The sequence below is a fragment of the Microcebus murinus genome, chromosome 5 (assembly GCF_040939455.1).
Source record: "Microcebus murinus isolate Inina chromosome 5, M.murinus_Inina_mat1.0, whole genome shotgun sequence".
In the NCBI taxonomy this organism is placed as follows: Eukaryota; Metazoa; Chordata; class Mammalia; order Primates; family Cheirogaleidae; genus Microcebus; species Microcebus murinus.
The window spans coordinates 66,013,531-66,032,008 of record NC_134108.1 but is presented as its reverse complement, the minus strand read 5'-3'; the positions used below and the strand labels follow the sequence as shown (position 1 = coordinate 66,032,008).

Genomic DNA, 18,478 nt, shown 5'->3' with positions numbered 1-18,478 from the left:
CTTGAGACACCCCAGGAACTACACAGTGCAGTGGCCCTGTCCTAGCGTCAGGAGAGCCAATCAGTTTCAAATCCTCATTACCTCATCTATTTGTTCATTAATTTTATCTGGGCCTTGTCCACCATCATCAGCTTCTGCTTCTTCCTTTTGTTCCTTCTTATCTTGCTGGTTTTTATCTTTGTTCGAATTCCTAGCATCCAAGTTGTCATCTTTAGCAACAAGTTCAGATTCTTCCTAAATGTCAGAGGAATAAAAAACACAAAGTTGTCACACTCAATCCGAGAAACTGCTTTCACATAGATGACTCTCGCTAGTCAAACTCCTAGACATGTATAATTTCTGTCTATCGGGCCCATCCTATGAAAGTATCTGCCAACGGGGTGCCGTCCATGACCTGGAGAGAACAGCCCCAGTCTCCCAGACAGCAGCAGTAACAGCAGGCGCGTAAATGGTGACAGGGGTTTGATAATTAGATGCATCACACTGTGCTGCTTCAGTGTTGGACTCAGCCCCAGTGCTCTCCTAAGATGGGAGCTGGAGAAATTCAGAGCCATCAGTAAAATCAGTGTAGAGAACCTACACTGAGTCTTCTTAACCTCCTTCCTACATAACACATGGGATGGCTGAGGTCAGGCTACTCTTTTATAGTTCTGAATACAATCAATGAGGTAGGATAGAAAAAAGAGGGATGGAAGAAAGAGAAGAAAGGTGGAAAAAGAAAGGTGGAAGAGAAGAAAGAAAGGTGGAAGAGAAGAAAGGTGGAAAAAGAGGATCAATAAATGACAGGGAGTGGTAGATGGAGGGAAGATTACCTCTTCTCAGCTTGGGGGCTTTGGGAAGGCGGGGGGAATCTTTTAATTACCTCATCCATTCCTGGTCCTGTTTCTTCAGTTTTACTGTCTTCTTCCTCCTCATCTTCCTCATCGTCATCACCCCAAAGCCTCTCATCTAGTTTGTCAGCTTCCTCACCATTGAGATCGCCCATCTGTTTATCCAGGTCTCCGCCCTCAATATCTGATTTCTCATCATCCTGTTCTGAAAGGGAAGGCACTGAGCTTAGTTAGGCAGACCTGCAAACTGGCCCAGGCCCATGTATATAAAAGAGGCATGGAACCACTTCCCCAGCAAGGGCCCACCTGGGATTTACTCAGTTTCTACAGAACACCCTGTGGGCAGATGCTTTTAAGTCTACTCAAGTAGTCCTGTGTTTTGCAAATTGTTTGGAGGAAAAAGGAAGTCTCTGATGCGTAAACAGATAGTAAGAAGATGGTAAAATAGCTGTCAGGATGTCTGTTTCTGGTGCTGGGGGAAATACCTATGTATGGGACTCAGCAACCTCCCTGGGCTTTAGTTTCATATCTGTGAAATGATGGGGTTGGACTAGGTGATCTCCATGGGTCCTCTCCTATCTCCAACATACTGACTTCTATGATTTTACCCAACACTGAAAATCAGGTCTAGCTCAATTGATCAGAATTTTTATGCCTTTGTCTTTACTTGAGGTCTACTTTGCTAAACGTTAAGCAAGTGTACATTCTTCTCTAAGGTCAGCTTTCATTTCTGCAAGATCTTCACTGAGAATAAGATGCTGTTCTTAGATTAAACTTTGGACGAAATGTAGGGCAAAAGCTGAATTATGGTACAAACATATTACAGATGATGATGTGCTGTCAGAAATTATATTCTTAATCTTTAATGACAATAGGAATGTTTGTAAGATGTTAAATGAAAAAAGCAGACTATAGAACTGTACAAGGTCTGTGTGAAAATGTTTGCAATAAATAGAAAGAACTATACCAAAATTTATTAGGTGGTTTGGGTGGCAGGCCTAAGGGGGATCTATTTCTTTCCTACATTTTTGTTCCAAATAATCTAAAACAAACATCTACTGTTTTTATAATTAGGGGAAAAAGTTATTGTTAAAAAATGACCCAGAACAATGTGCTCTTCCTTGAGAAGCTAGTTCTGATAGTGATCATCACTTTGTTCTTTCAGGCTTCCCTCAAGGGCACCATGAGCCCCTGCAGCCAGCAAGAACACCAGTCCGCGGCTCGGTTTAGTCAGGAGAGGAATCGCTGCAACAGATTATGGACTTCTGGCTTGGTGCAGATGGTGACAGCACACACAGCTGCTGAGGTTTTCAGTTGCAGTTAAGCAGAATAACAAACTTGTTTCAAAAGATTACAATAGGCTCCATATTGGGAACGTGTAATTACCTAGATAAAGCATTTATGTTTTCAAAAACAAGAATGAAGCGATGATTTATAAACTCAAACCTTGTTCTTCAAGCTCCCCATCATGCATTTTCCCATCAAAGTCTTCTGACATCTCAATGGCATTATCTTCTCCCTTAATATCCGATCTTGAGTCAGGATCCTCTTTGTCTTTTTCCTGACCCTTCTGAAATGTGTCTTCCACCTATATCAAAATAGAAAATGTAAGCAAATGCTGTAACTTCACTAATGTTTACTTCTGCTCTGGAATATAAACGCCAAGGTTAATAGTGTAAAAATATTTCTTTCTGGGCACACACACCAACACACAAAAAAAGGAGAACCAACAGTGATAGCCATATGGAATAATTTGTATAAGTTTGTTTTACATTTCTGGAGTTAATTCCCATTTTATTGCATTTGTAATCAGAGAATATGGAATTTTGTTCAGGTTTTTGAAATTCTTGGAAATTGTAATAAAAAAAAATTCCAGAAACATTTAAAAAGAATATATATCCTCTTTACAATAAAAAATTCATCATCAATCTTACTATATTATCTAAATCTTTTATATCTACTTTTGTCACTATGATCCTTGAAAGACAGTGCCCCACTGTGAATCTAATTTTGCTCATTTTTCCTTAATTTATATATTTCTATATAATCAATGTAATATTTGGGGCAAAAAGATTTACTGTTATCTTTCATTATGATTGATTTTGAAAGTCCTTTTTCTAAAATACAAATGTACCAAAATCTCATTAAAAGAATTCTAAGCAAACAGCAAAGGCAAGTTTCCCACAGCATTCACATTCCAAAACTCCCATAGAAATGACCATCGGTGACATCCTGGTACATCTTTGATCTTTATCCATGAATGCACCAACACATACTTAGTAATACAGGGGATCTGTATCAGTACCTGCCTCCTAACATCCTTTTAAACAAAAAAAGATCATTTGTTTACACACTGTTATGCAATCACCTTTTAAAAAACACCTTGAATAAGCCGGGTGCGGTGGCTTACTCCACGGCACTCACTCTAGCCTGGTCAACAAGCGAGACTCTGTCTCAAAAAAAAAAAAAAAAACCTTAAATATATTTCCATGTACATACAAATTCAACTCATTCTATTTAATTACTATTATGGTATTGTTCTGCATAGATGACATAATTTAAATAATTTCTGTCTGACGAGTCTTTGGATTGTTTCAAAATTTTCACCATTAAATATAATGCTGTAAGCAGGACGTGGTGGCTCACGCCTGTAATCCTAGCACTCTGGGAGGCCGAGGCGGGAGGATTGCTAAAGGTCAGGAGTTTGAAACCAGCCTGAGCAAGAGCGAGACCCCGTCTCTACCAAAAATAGAAACAAATTAATTGGCCAACTAAAAATATATATAGAAAAAATTAGCTGGGCATGGTGGCGTATGCATGCAGTCCCAGCTACTCGGGAGGCTGAGGCAGAAGGATTGAGCCCAGGAATCTGAGGTTGCTGTGAGCTAGGCTGATGCCACGGCACTCAAGCCCAGGCAACAGAATGAGACTCTGTCTCCAATAACAACAACAACAAAAAAAATATATACATAATGCTATAGTGACTATCCCTTGTATATATGTATGTGTATATATATATCTCCTCACATACCTATTTATCTTTGACCCTTACTAGCATTTATATAAAACATGGGCCAGGCATGGTGGCTCATGCCTGTAATCCCAACACTTTGGGAGGCAGAGGCAGGAGGCTTACCTGTGGCCAAGATTTCAAGACCAACCTGGTAACACAGAGAGACTCTCTCTACAAAATATTAAAAATCAGCTGTGCATGGTGACATGTGCTTGTAGTCACAGCTACAAGCTATGGAAGGCTACGGTAAGCTATGATCACTGCACTCTAGCCAGGGTGACAAACTGGGACGCTGTCTCAAAAAATATTATTTTTGGACTTGTTGGGCAAATGAATATATATAATTTAAAATTTAGCATATACTGCCAAATTGTTCTAGTAGGTTTTTTATCCCACTTAATGTTTTATGTGTGGATTGTACTTTCCTATTAGGTTTGCACATTTTTTGTTTTACTTTAATTTTTCCCAATTAAAAAAAAAAAAAGTGTATGTTGATTAAGTTAAATTTGAGAAGCACAGAAGGGCCAAAATAACAAAAAAGAAAATGACAGCACCACATAAACACTGGTTTATTTCTGTCCAGTTTTCCCTGCTAAGAAAGAGATTATGAACTGGTTTGCTCCTCTATTTAAAAGCTATAAAATTACCTTAAATACAAATTTCTGATCTAACTTAGAATATAAGTGACAAAAAGAAATTCTACTACATTTCCTCAAGTTACAGTTGATTAATGTAAATGACCAATAGTAGTATGTACAAAAATCACTCCCAATGATAGGCATTTTAAAAAGCAATGCAACAACCTTAGTCCATAGCATCTGAATATTTGAAAAACATTCTTGATTCCAACCAAAAAATGATATGGAGTTTAAAAAAAAAAACACTCAACATGTCTTAAAGATATACAACAATAAAACCTATTATTAGCAAACTTTGGTGTAACTGCTTAATGCAATCATCAATTAAATACTAACAAAAATACTCTGTAGAAAATCATCAAGTATCTCCCCATTTTTAAAAAATCATAAAAATCATTCCCTCTAAAATTACACCCGTAACCAATGACTGAGGTGCAAGGTGCCTTCCTATGGTTTTTATTGGCACCCATTGCCCAAGATGCAATATATCCAGGCTTTGTAGATCACATTAACCTAATAAAAACCATTATACTGAAAAGAAAGGGAGTCAGCGTCTGTAAACTGTGCGCCTATTTCACACATGTGAAAACGAACCTGTTCTTCATTTTCTATCTGGTCACTCACATCCCTCATACCCTCGCCTTCTCCAATTCCACCTCCCTCATAGTCATGGAACTCAGTTGCTCCCTCTCCTGCTGATTCTTCCATGAATTCTTTGGGCAAGCAAAATCCCTTGAATACAAAAACAAAGAAAAGGGGAAGTGAACTGTTACACATGAAAGCAATTTAAAAAAGGATTTCCAGTCCTGCGTTGGGGGGGGGGCGCAATTTAAACAAACAATTCTTTTTCTAGCTTAGTATCTTAAGTCTGTTGGAAGTACAGTAGACCTTTGACTGTCTTTTCCTCCTTGGTGTTAAGAGTTATTATGCAGTTGCACAGCTTGACATGAGATTTAACATATGAATGGTTTTGACTTTGTAGAGGCCACTGGCATATGGTAATTTGTCACTTTGCCAAGATAAAAAATTGAAGTATACCAGAGGGACAGAATTTAGGAGCAAGTCATTGAGCAAGGGCAGAAGAAGCTCTAGAGAGAACATAGTAACAATTGTGAATAGTTAACAAAATTGCATTTCATGTCAGAAAATAGCTTGCAAAGAAAACTACAAGCCAATGGGACAAAAGTAAATAGAAAAAGAAGAAGAAAGTGGTGGGTCTCAATCAGAAATTTTGTTTTTTTGAGATGGGGTCTTGCTGTGTTGCCAAGGCTTGTCTCAAACTCCTGGGCTCAAGCAGCAATTCTCCCACTTTAATTTACTCAATCCCTGAGCAGCTGGGATTACAGGCATATGGCACTGCATCTGGCTCAGAAATTTTAATTTTATATGAGAAAATATATGCTGTCAAGATTTTTGTCAATCTGAGGATGACAATGTATTAATAATAAGCTGCCAGTTAAGGAATTAAATTCTAAGACCATTAAACACTGATTGTGACTTGGTTATACAGAAACAGCCTCCTTTGGGCCTGGTGCTTTAATTATAACCGAGACCTATTATCTTAGCATTGTATAACCTACTTCTAAGTTCCTTTAGCACTACTCAGGGTATAAATCCAATTTAGACACCTACAACAATCAAAGGAAAGGCAAATTCACTTTTATGACATGTATTCTTGGAAACTTAACTACCTTAATTTTTTCATTGAACTACCTTATTTTAAACAAGGTATATTTTTGATGTAGGCAGAAGAATGAGACCACATTGGAGGGAGTTTCAGATGCCCTTCTCAGAGCACATTACTACAGTAGCTATAACTGTGACAGCCTCTGGGATCCCAACATTCTGCCCATATCAGAACCATTCCCATCGCAAAACACACAAAGGTCTGACAGGCCAAAATGGATAAATCTAGCAAACCCAAATCTTAAGGCACCCATACCATACACTGTCCTGCCACTGTCTTATGCATACTTGTTTTCTCCAAGAAGGGATGAGATTTACGACTGGCTTGATGCCCATCAGGTAAGAAGGGATGAACCTGAGACTCATTCATTTACTTATTACTCAACTTATTACTCAATATCTAGAAGAGTATTTATCTTCTAGATATATGAAGCACCACTTTTTAACACTTTCCAGTATTTCAGACACTCAGAAATAAAAACTCTTGAGTGTTCACAAGAAATCCAAACCCCATAAGTTTGTAAATTCATATCCTCCTCAAGTGAATCTCATCTGTATTATACTTAGATCTGTAAAAAATCTTAGACTATTAAGGAAGAAACAAAACTTACAGATTCAAAGGAAGATGGTTTTCACTAAAATGCTAATGAGCATAGGCAGATCTCATTATGCAAATGTGGAAAATGAGGCTCAGAGAGGTTAAGTGATGAACTCAGAGTGCAAGAACTGAATACCTCTATGACGAGACCTACTACATACACCATGTTGGATCTGCTAGATTTCACTTACTTCTGCCCCTGAATTCCAAGGGCAGGATCTACAATCTCTACAACCTCAGTGCTTTTAACAGCAATGGGTGCATGACTGAATGAACAAATGACTTTCCTATGAAAGAAAAACTCTCCTAATACTAAGAGACCCACTATCATTTAATCATGATTAAATATAAATGGTTTAAAGAAAATCTAATAGCCTAAAGAGTTTATCTTACAAGTCTAGCTCAAGAGTTATTTACAAATTCCAAATTGGGGCTAGAGGAAGAAGAGTGTATTAATAGAAAGCAGCAGCTGTGAGACAGCCTCTGGAGTGCAGGGAACTCATCAGTGGGGTGTCTGCATATTTGCAGACTTTAGGGGTGCCAGACAAAGCCCTCAAGAAGCCACAGGGAAAACAAATCACCTCCTGCTATTTGTACAGTCCAAAATAAAAGCCCATCAAACCAAAGACTAATGGATGTGGAATATCTGGGTTCCTGCTGCCCCACAGTACTCCATGGGAACAGTCCTTACCTTCTGAGCGAGCTCTGTAAAGACCTGGGCAAGCACAGAGAGCAGCTTCGCAGTGCTACGGTGAGTTGCCAAAGACATGGTCAGGAAGAAGAGGATGAGGTCTGTGTAGCTGGAGAGCATGGGCACCAGGCGCACCAGCAAGCAGCAGGACTGGCTGAAGAACTGAGGGTGAAACAAAACAAAAAGCCGGCTCACACTGTTTAGTGGGTACCAGGTTTCCTTTGAGGTGATAAAAACTTTTGGGAATTAGATAATGGCAATGGTTGAATAATATTGTAAATGTCACTAATGGCAAGTTATACGTGTTTTTACCACCAACCTCCACCCAACTCCAACCCATACAGGCTCACTGAGATTTCTTCATTAACAAAAACGCTCACTTAAGTACACTTTTTTTTTTTTTTTAAACAGAGTCTTACTCTGTTGCCTGGGCTAGAGTGCCATGACGTCAGCCTAACCCACAGCAACCTCAAACTCCTGGGCTCAAGCAATCCTTCTGCCTCAGCCTTCCAAGTAGCTGGGACTATAGGCATGTGCCATCATACTTGGCTAATTTTTCCTATATATTTTTAGTTGGCCAATTAATTTGTTTCTATTTTTAGTAGAGACAGAGTCTCATTCTTGCTCAGGCTGGTTTCGAACTCCTGACCTTCAGTGATCCTCCTGCCTGAGCCTCCCAGAGTACTAGGATTACAGGCGTGAGCCACCGCACCCGGCCCCTAAGTGCACTTTGAATTCTCAGTTACTTAAATCTCATTTAGCTAACAATTTGGTTTTCAAAATTAAAATGTTTATTAATAAATCCTACTGCCAATTCAAAGCTGGCACTGAAGGCGATGCTATAGAACAACATACAATGTCCTATATCAAGTAAGTTGCTTCTCTGGAAACTTATTACAGAGACTACGACTTCTTATTCTGCTGGCTTATTGTGGAGGGAATGCTATCAATAGAGAATGGCCTTTCAGCCTCAGTTGGCAGCAGTGACATCCATCACTAACATCAAATACTAAGGACTATGTGATTAGAATGTGAAAGAATCCTAAAGTAATGGATATCCTGGATTGTTAGCAATTTTGCACCTACACATCTTATACCTGGAACCTGCAGCTAGCAAACACTAACTAAGCTTTCTGAAGCTTCTCAATGATATTTACATGTGTAACAGATCAAACTATTAGCGATTTGGCACTGAGACCTGCGTTGGGACCCACTGACGTGGAATGAGGTGAAGCCCACTCTGCCTGTGCTTAGACCATTTTGAAGAGCAAGAAGCTTATACAGAACACTTGGTTTTCAGCTTTTAAATGTGTGTGTATGTGGGGGGGAACCAGGTGGTTACCGTGTGCTTTGCTGCTGTGCCATCCTCACCATACGATTTCAGCCTCTCCAACAGCTCAGAAATAGCAGAAATTATTTTCTGCACATGCAAAGTGCTCACATCGGCCCAGAAGTCATCCTCTAAGAGTTTTGTTAGATGTCCTGATTGCAGTCTTTCAAAGCCTGCTACCTCTTTCATTCAAAGAAAATAACACCATCATGAGTAACAGAAAACAAATCCTCGCATCTCTATTCATACAGTCACTTATTCTTTTTTAAAAAACTGAGATAGGGTTTCAGTCTGTTGCCCAGGCTAGAGTGCAGTTGCCTCATTACAGCTCACTGCAGCCTCAAACTCCTGGGCTCAAGTGATCCTTCTGCCTCAGCCTCCCGAGTAGCTGGGACTACAAGTACACACCACCATGCCGAGCTAATATTTTTATTTTTTGTAGAGATGGGGTCTCTTGCTCTTGCTCAGACTGGTCTTGAACTCTTGGCCTCAGGCAACCCTCCCAAAGTGCTAGGATTACAGGTGTGAGCCACTGTGCCTGGCCAACAGTCACCTGTTTCTAACATCTGTCCTTAACTAAATATTTAGCCACAGAAATAAATCAAATAGAAAACTTAAATCAGGTATGAAACTCATTTTTCCCTGATTTCAGACATACCATCCTCTTTTTGTGGTTTTACTTGGTCAGTGTTCTCCTCTGCTTTTTTACTGTTTCTTTCTGCTAAGTTCTGGATGGCACAGAGGATGGCTCGGATGGCGGTTTCCATTTGCTCTGAAAAATCTTCCACAAACCTTTCGTCTGACATTTGGTTTCCTAGTAAGTAAAGTGGCAGAAAACAAACAACAGACACCAATCATTTGCCTCAGAGCATCTGAAAATCATTAACAATACTCGTTTGTAATTTTTTTGGAGACAGAGTCTAGCTTTGTTGCCCAGGCTAGAGTGAGTGCTATGGCGTCAGCCTAGCTCACAGCAACCTCAAACTCCTGGGCTCAAGCAATCCTACTGCCTCAGCCTTCCGAGTAGCTGGGACTACAGGCATGCCCCACCATGCCTGGCTAATTTTTTTTATATATATTAGTTGGCCAATTAATTTCTTTCTATTTATAGTAGAGACGGGGTCTCGCTCTTGCTCAGGCTGGTTTCGAACTCCTGACCTTGAGCAATCCACCTTGGCCTCCCAGAGTGCTAGTATTACAGGCGTGAGCCACCGTGCCCGGCCTCGTTTGTAATTTTAACAAGCAGTCCATTATGACAATAAGAGGATGTATGTATATAAACACCAACTTAGTCCAAATATCAGCCCCAAACTTTTCTGTCCAGGGGAAAACTTTAATAGCCCATGATGCCTTCCTAAGCATGCTACAAAGTATGTGACAAGATGATGATCCAAAGGCAAGACATCCAAAGGAATGAGACAAAAAAAGTTAAAGAGCTGTGGATTCCAACCATACATCCCTAGACAGGTGAATCTAGAACAAAATATAATGTGTCCTTAGGATAACTAGAGTCACATCTACAAGACATCATTTCTACACTGGACTTTTACTCTCTTACTGAACAACATTCCTTACCTCCTTGGCTGTCTGAAGTAAATAGATGTGTCTTCCAGGCAGTAAAATCATTAATGGCTTTGTCTATTTCTCCTCTTACATATTCCAGGCTTTCAACTAATGCTATTTGTGGGTCTCTTTCCTCAACCTCCATCCCTGGAAGAATGAACAAGGACTCTAGGCCTTGCAGAAGAACTGACACCTGGGACAGGCAACTCAGTGCAGAGGAACAAACTTCAAAATCTTTCCTGCAACAGAAATACCACAATGCTGAAAGGAAGGGGCTAAAATACACACACAACCACTAAAACATAGGCAAGGCAAAACTTACTGTACCTGAAGGTTTATAGCTACACATATGCCACAAAGTGCTATACGGGTCCACTGAACAACAGAGGACTGAGACACAATCCTTTTCATAATTTTATCCATCCCATTTAAACTCTGATAAGCACCTAAGCACACAGAGGAAGGAAGAGGAAAGACATAGATACACTCACCAAGAATGAAAGAGAGTCTCACAAGACTGCTGCCTAATTTTATCAATGTCCGCTTTCACCATTTTAATGTTTTTCAGCATCTCTGTTAATCTCGTAGTTGACTGTTGCCAAAGCTGGTCCTGTTTTCGCATTTGGCAACCAGATGGCAGCTGACTTCTGGGCACTGGAGATGGGAAGCTCAGATCGGAGGGAATTAGGTCCGGCACTGCTCCGGGAGGCTGTTCGTTGTTGAGTTCTTGTTCTTCCAGGTGGAGAGGAGAAGGTTGAACCTGTGCCTGGGCACCAGTGTGACCTGGAGCTCTCCCCACACCAGGGCAGCACTGTAGGAGCCAGGAGAGCTGCTCAAGCAGGATCTGGCTCTGCATGGCCAGGTGTTGCAGCCGCTCTGTCCACTGCTGCACGCCATCCTGAGGGGGGAAGGCCACAGAGTAGGCCAGGGGCCCTGTCAACCTGCTGTGAATCTCTTGCACACAGCTGAGGAGGTTCCTGTGCAGAGAAATGTACAGGGTTAAAAATAATGGCATCTTAAACCATGTCACCATGTTGTTTTTACCAGTAAATTCGTTTATGTGTTTCTCAACAAGTATGGGCTTTTTCATGTAACCAAGAAAGAAGGATCCCTCAGATTAGGTAAGAAGTCGGTTGAAATGCCTCCCCCCAATGTACTCAGACACATCTTCAGTCTTTCAGAAGTATCAAAACTCCCTGCTTATGACCTGACCCTCAGAGCCCTCTCATGTCCAACACAATCACAGCACTGCAACGACTTCAACTATCATTATATAGTAAAGGTACTGTACTTTCCTACGTAAACCCTAACAAATGGAGCAGAAAATGGCTGAAGCCAAAGTAAATACAGTCTGGAAATCCTATCTCTCAGTGAAGAATCAACTCAACAGATGATGATAGGCTTCCTAACTGTCCTCACCTTTTAATTCTGTTTCCATTGAGGAGTATTCCACGTATGGCTCAGCAAATTGCCACTTTGAGACCAAAAGCCTAACTAACAGAAACAAATGCAAATCTGATCTATACCTAGAGACCGGGATGTCCCAATACCATGAACACAACGCTATCAGTTCACTTGGACTTTTGGCAACAAATGTCATCATTCCAGACCCTGGTGCAGTTCACCTGTGATAATTTTCATCCTTAGCCCCCAAATCCCCCAGATGCCATTCTCCAAGGACGTGTAGTCAGAACACCAGGGAGAGGAGGACCACAGGTGTATCACCAAAAGCAAGGGGCAGAGCCAGGAGAAACCCCACCTGCCTCTTTGTGCTCCATTGGCCTCAAATTCATATTCACAACTGAGAGGTCATATTCCTCTTCTCTTCCCATGTGTCAGCAACTCTGACTTACACAATTCTTCCTAATTCATGCCACAAACCCAACACTAGTCAGCTGATACCTGAGGATGATCCACTGCTCAGTCAGCGTGGTCAGGGAGCGCCGCTGTTGGGTGAGCATCTTCAGCAAATGTGCTGAGAACCCTTTACACCGCTCAATGTTGCCCATGCCCATCTCCTAGCAGAGGGAGAAGAAAAACATGGTTAAGTGCTATTGGCGAACACCACTCACAAGGGCTCTACTAGAGAGCTGTTTCATGGAAGAAACAAACTCGTTTTTGGGGAAGAGTCCCTTGCTTGTATAAGCTTCGGATGTGCTGCATTCTAGAGCTGACACATCCATCTTTTGGAGCAGTGGTTCCCAAATTATGCTTCCACAGATCAGTATGCCATCGTGAGGAACTATATTTAATAATCAGAAGTTGACATTAATGGTCTTTTCTCAATTCACAAGGGGAAAAAAGATCTGAAGATGGCATTCTCAATTTAAAGTTCTTCTTCAGTAATATCTGATACATTTGATCCTCCTGGCAAGTGTGTGTAATGAAATTTATTATAGGTTGGGCGTTGTGGCCCATGACTATCTATAATCCTAGAACTTTGGAGTCCAATGCAGGAGGATCGCTTGAGGCCAAGAGTTCAAGACCAGCCTGGGCAACAGCAAGACCGTATCTCTACAAAAAGTAAAAAAAATTGGCCAAGCATGGTAGGGCCTGCCTACAGCACCAGCAACTCAGTAGGCTGAGGTGGCAAAATCGCTTGAGCTAGGGAGTTTGAGTTTATAGTGAGCTACAGTGATGGTGCTACTGCACTGTAGCCCAGGCAACAGAGACTCTGTCTCCATTAAAAACAAACAAACAAACAAAAACAACAAATTGTGTGTATAAATAAAATAAGATGCACTCTAACACAAAATTATACTGATTTATATTTCAAATTTAAGGATGCTCTGCAAAAAGCTCAGTCACTTTCACTAATGAGCTGTTATCACTTCCAAAGGTCTGAGAACACTGCCCTGGGATGAAGAGAACAAGAGCATTCCCTAGGCCCCTGCAATTCTCGTGGTCTGTCACTGTACCTTGGCAGGAGTTGCTAGGGCTGCATTAAGCCTGGCATGCCGTGCAAGGGAGCGATAAAAATACTTCTGGCACCCATCCCACGAAGACGAGATTTCTATAAGCAGCCTAGAAAAGATATCAACATGATTTACTTCATTAAAACCGTAATCTCCCACTCCACATCCTGAAGACTCAGACTGGTGTATCTGGCCACAACCAAAAGCCAACAGTCTGCACAGACTTATCTCTGTCATGACGCATTCAGTCAGGCACTCATTAGTCCTTTATACAAGGGGTGTATTGTATACTCAGCACTGGAAGTCTCATGGAAAAATAAATTATGACAGTATGGCTTCCTCAATGAAATCTTTATAACTATCTTGGCAGTGGAGGCTAGGGGTCATAAATTCTGATGCTTTCAGGGGCCAGGCAGGTAACATAAATGATTAAGGACAGCCAAGCACAAAATGACACATGGCAGTGACAGCTGACCTCAATGCGGGGGAGCCACAGGGTTGTTGAGGACTAAAGTAAACTGGAGAGAGCATGTGTCCTGCTTCAAAAGGAGAGTCTCATAAAACATAAAACTGAAAACCAAACAAACAAAAAAAAAGAAAGATGAAAAAAGAAAAGAGAGCCAGTACTAAGCTACAGCCAACTGCTGACCAAATGGGAATGCAAGGCCACTTGGCAAACTTTCCTGGAAAACCTAAAATCCAGAATGTTTACATAAAACTCTCCCTTGTTACAATGTTGTGCTGAAATCAAATTTAAAGTCCTAGGAGGGCCACTGAGCAAACAAAACACAAATGTGTACTGTACCCAGCTTGTGCAAATTTCATTTACAATACTGTTGCTATGGGTCTTCACATAGAGGTAGTGCTTGTCTCAAGAGTTTATAGGCTCTCAAATTTAAGACTATATTAGAACTTATAAAAGGTATATATATATATATATGGAGCAGCTAAAAATGTGGCCAATCTCTCCCAGATTTCCACCTGTATGCTCAAATCAAGTGAGCAAACCTCAAGAAAATCAAAGGACAAAAGAAGAATGGAGAAGTGAATACAAGGAGGATAGAAAAAGAAGAAAAGTTACACCTATATTTGAACGTTCACCTGACCCAGGCTAATATTCACACCTACTCTGCCAGAGAGGGGTTGCTATCCCTATTTTGGGAAATGAGGATATGGAGTCTTAAATGACCTGCTCCTTTATAACTAAAAACAAAAACAAACCTAGAATCAGCCTCCTGAGTGCTGCTGACTATGGACAGTGCGCTCCGGAGGTCTAACGGGTGAAGATGAAGTATCTCTTGAGGATTTTTTGAACGGGCCCAGGCCAGACCCTTACGATATGACAAACCTAGGAAATAAATGCATTAATTTAAGCAAAGAAACTGAGGTGAAAATAGATGTGTCCCCCTTACCCCTACTACTCAAAGCAAAGTCAGTCCTTTGAACAGCATGACCAGGATCATGTCAGAAATGTAGTCTCTCACCCACACTACTCAAAGGGGACCTGCACCTGCACTTTAACAAGATTCCCCAGGTGATTTGTATGCTCATTCATGTTTGAAAAGCACTGTTCTCTATGATATGTTGTAAGGGTGAGTGTTGTATAGTATACCATGATAAATAAATAAATATACCTATATATATGTGTGTTCTCTAAAACTTCATTACAAAAATGAAAACATTTGGGAATCATCAATGATCATAAGATTTTCCTGCAGGTGACGGGAACTCTTAAAATGACATTTCAAAACTTTGTCTGCCACCTGTTGTCTGTCATCTCAGCTGCCTCTGGAGTTTCCCTAAAATCACCCATGTTGTTTTCCTTCCTTAAAGTTGGTGATTACATTTCATTGGGTTTCAACTGAGAACCTTACCAGTTTTTGCAAGGTGTTTAAAGAGGTCTGATAAAGCACGCTGCTTTTGCATGAGAATGTGCTTGGCTTCTGACCGCTGCTTCTCCTTCTCGGCAGAAGGATCTACCTTTAAACCCTGCAGCTCATTCACAGAGGATATCACTTCACCTGTAGGAAAAAACAAGGGAGAAATATAGAAATACAGAAATCCCAAGGGCTTAGTAATGTGTTTAAATTACTCAATACCAGAAACTTTTAGGGGAACAAGGACCAGGTACCATTCATCTTTATATTCTGGGTACTTAACAGTCCCTAGCATTTGGTAAATTCTCATTATGTGTTTGAACTAAACTGGTCAAGATGCAATGAAACAGAAAAATAAGAACACATGAATTTTCTAATCTCTTGACAAACCACCAAACTAAAATGGTCATTCTTTTTTCTTTAGGGGTTTATAATCAATCAAGCAAAAACCACTTAATGAGCACCAACTATGTGCAGTGTATTATATTAGGAATTTTTAATCACTTGTGGGAAATTTCTGAACACATTATATGTATTGGGTTCCTATACTGTAGCTGGTACTTGGAAAATGCTCTTTTAATCTGCACTTATTTGTAGCTCTATTTTCAGACTTTAGTAATAAAGGGTCAGAGGGGTCTAGTAACCTTCTAAAGGCCATTCAGTTAATGAGTGGATGCTACCTTGCTACCTTCTTGAATACACATGGGTACCTGTAACACAAAGGTGCTGCTTACCTGCTACAAGCAGCATCATGGGCTGAACCGTATGTGCCTCCCACCCCCCAACTCATGTTAAAGTCTCAACCCCCAGTATCTCATAATGTGATATTTGGAGACAGGGCCTTTAAAGAGGTGATTATGGCAAAATGAGTGTGGAATCTAATCTAGTATGTCTGAAGTCCTTAAAGAGTTTAGGTCACAGAGAACCCACAGATTAAAAAGTGACCATGTGAAGACACAGAGAGAAGGATGGCTGTCTGCAAAGCCAAGAAGAGAAGAAACCAATTTTGCTGACACCTTGACCTTGGACTTTTAGACTCTGGAATTGTTGAGACAACAAGTTTCTGTTGTTTAAGCCACCCAGTCTGGTACTTTATTAAGGCAGCCCTAAAAGACAAAGACAGGCCATCTCCATGACTGCAGGAGCACCACAAACATTATACTGACACTGTCAGAGAGTTAGAAGCATGTCACTCCTTTCTAGGAGATGCACATGGATCTGTATTCCACTCACCCTCATCCTCAGGCTCAGGACAAAAGTCACCTTGAGCAACGGACAGTATGCTATTTTCCTGACAAGTTTTAAAAATAAAGAGCCCCCTGAGATCAGACGGCAGCCTCATTAAAGGCAGGCCAGACCTACACTCACTAGGGGTGGGGATGGATAGAGAGGAAGATAGTAAAAAGCTGCCAAGGACCCAAACAATTAAGCTCTAGATTCCCTTCGGCAACTATTGCTCCATTATATGCAGAGCAGATCTTGGCTCTCATCTTTCCTGAACAAGGACAGCCAGAAAAATAAAACTGCTACACCTCTATGAAGTGAAGAAAACAAGGTCTGTGGATGTATCTTTCTTTTCCTTTTACTCAAGGGAAACATTTTGAAAGGTAGGGACAGCTTAGAAACTCTGGAAAATCCATCTCTGTGCCCCTTTACCCATACCCCCAACCAACAAGCACTGGTATAGACAGGGCTCTTACAGAAAATGGCATATAACATCACTGGTTTACATGAAAGGATGACAAGATGAAAATTATGACCATTTGTGTGTTGTCAGTTGGCTTCTATGTCTAGGCTCTGCTGCTTTTTAGTCTACTTGCTTATCCAATTACTATTCACTATATAAGATGTCAAAGAAGAGACACAGATAGCACATCCCCAGGCCTCCTAGGCCACTGGGGAAAACAGAGAGTAAGTCCCACCCTTGCTCCTGGCACCCACCAGTGAACTGATCCAGGCCCTCCACTAGGTGAGGCAGAGGACTCTCCTTCATGAATGTCACACATATCTTCTTCATTCGTTTCAAGAGCTTCGGCAAGCGACACAGAAGCTCTCCTTCCAAGGAGAAAGGAGCAGCACCCTGATACTGTTCTGGAATCACGACCTGTGAGACAGAGCACAGATTACTCTTGCTACCAAGAATGATAGAAACAGTCTTAACCTGCATGGGGGCAAAATTTAACTGTTGCACACACAAGTACACATAACCCTAGCTCAGCAAATATTATCACTATCTCGCCGGGCGCGGTGGCTCACGCCTGTAATCCTAGCACTCTGAGAGGCCGAGGCGGGCGGATTGCTCAAGGTCAGGAGTTCAAAACCAGCCTGAGCGAGACCCCCATCTCTACTATAAAAATGGAAAGAAATTAATTGGCCAACTAATATATATATAGAAAAAAATTAGCCGGGCATGGTGGCGCATGCCTGTAATCCCAGCTACTCGGGAGGTTGAGGCAGTAGGATTCCTTGAGCCCAGGAGTTTGAGGTTGCTGTGAGCTAGGCTGATACCATGGCACTCACTCTGGCCTGGGCAACAAAGCAAGACACTGTCTCAAAAAAAAAAAATTATCACTATCTCTGCGAGTCTCATGAGCAGGGACAGCCAGATTAGCATCACTAATATTGACATAGATGTACTGTTTCACAGTACAGTAACAGAAGGCCAGCCCCCACCCCACCTCTATATCCAGCAGGGCTTTCTATGTGAGCCACAAGGCAACTCCAGTTCTGATCTATGCATGGAGCCAAATGATTAATATAACTGCTGCCCTTAAGTTGCTGAGCTATATACTATTTCTCTTAGATACAAATGCAAAGCAAAACTGGTCCACCAAATCCTCCTTCTATTACCATCTCTCCTACTCTCCAATCTCTGATTAACAGTTCAAATATCAAGAATTCAGACACTAGATAAAGGGAAGAGCCTTTATCTATTGGGGGCATATTCTGATCATTTTGTTTCCTGAAGAATCCCTGAAATTCCTATGCTATCATCAAACTCTTTTATCAGAATGATAGAGCAGTAAGCTGACAAATACAATCAAAAGAAAATAAATTTGGCAGCCATACCATGGGCTATATGCTCAGTTTTTCCCCCCTTTTAGAGACAGGGTCTTGTTTCTGTCTCCCAGGCTGGAGTGCAGTGATAGGATCATAGCTCACAGCAGCCATGAGCTCTGGAGTCAAGCAATCCTCCCACCTCAGCCTCTAAAGTAGCTGGGACCACAGGTGTAAACCACCCTGCCCAGCTAGTTTTATTATTTTTTGAGGAGATAGGGATCTCACTGTGTTGCCCATGCTGGTCTTGAACTACGGGTCCCAAGCGATCCTCCCACTT

General features: G+C 41.2%; 1 protein-coding gene across 3 annotated transcripts in view; it reads right to left on the bottom strand.

Annotated features, from left to right (window-relative positions):
* Window positions 1–18,478, bottom strand: part of MDN1 (midasin AAA ATPase 1) — a 145,184-nt gene that overhangs the window by 17,682 nt on the left and 109,024 nt on the right. The window contains exons 74-87 of one of the 3 annotated variants that reach the window (XM_020287041.2): window positions 17,083–17,245; window positions 15,139–15,285; window positions 14,486–14,612; window positions 13,268–13,373; window positions 12,252–12,367; window positions 10,841–11,326; window positions 10,362–10,588; window positions 9,445–9,600; window positions 8,799–8,968; window positions 7,457–7,618; window positions 5,076–5,213; window positions 2,277–2,418; window positions 863–1,035; window positions 82–234 (exon numbers count right to left, since the gene is read on the bottom strand). In XM_020287041.2, coding sequence (XP_020142630.2) covers window positions 82–234; window positions 863–1,035; window positions 2,277–2,418; window positions 5,076–5,213; window positions 7,457–7,618; window positions 8,799–8,968; window positions 9,445–9,600; window positions 10,362–10,588; window positions 10,841–11,326; window positions 12,252–12,367; window positions 13,268–13,373; window positions 14,486–14,612; window positions 15,139–15,285; window positions 17,083–17,245 — 2,466 coding nt within the window. Of the gene's footprint in view, window positions 1–81; window positions 235–862; window positions 1,036–2,276; window positions 2,419–5,075; window positions 5,214–7,456; window positions 7,619–8,798; window positions 8,969–9,444; window positions 9,601–10,361; window positions 10,589–10,840; window positions 11,327–12,251; window positions 12,368–13,267; window positions 13,374–14,485; window positions 14,613–15,138; window positions 15,286–17,082; window positions 17,246–18,478 lie in introns of those variants that run through there. The other 2 variants (XM_020287042.2, XM_020287044.2) reach the window with 2 other exon arrangements.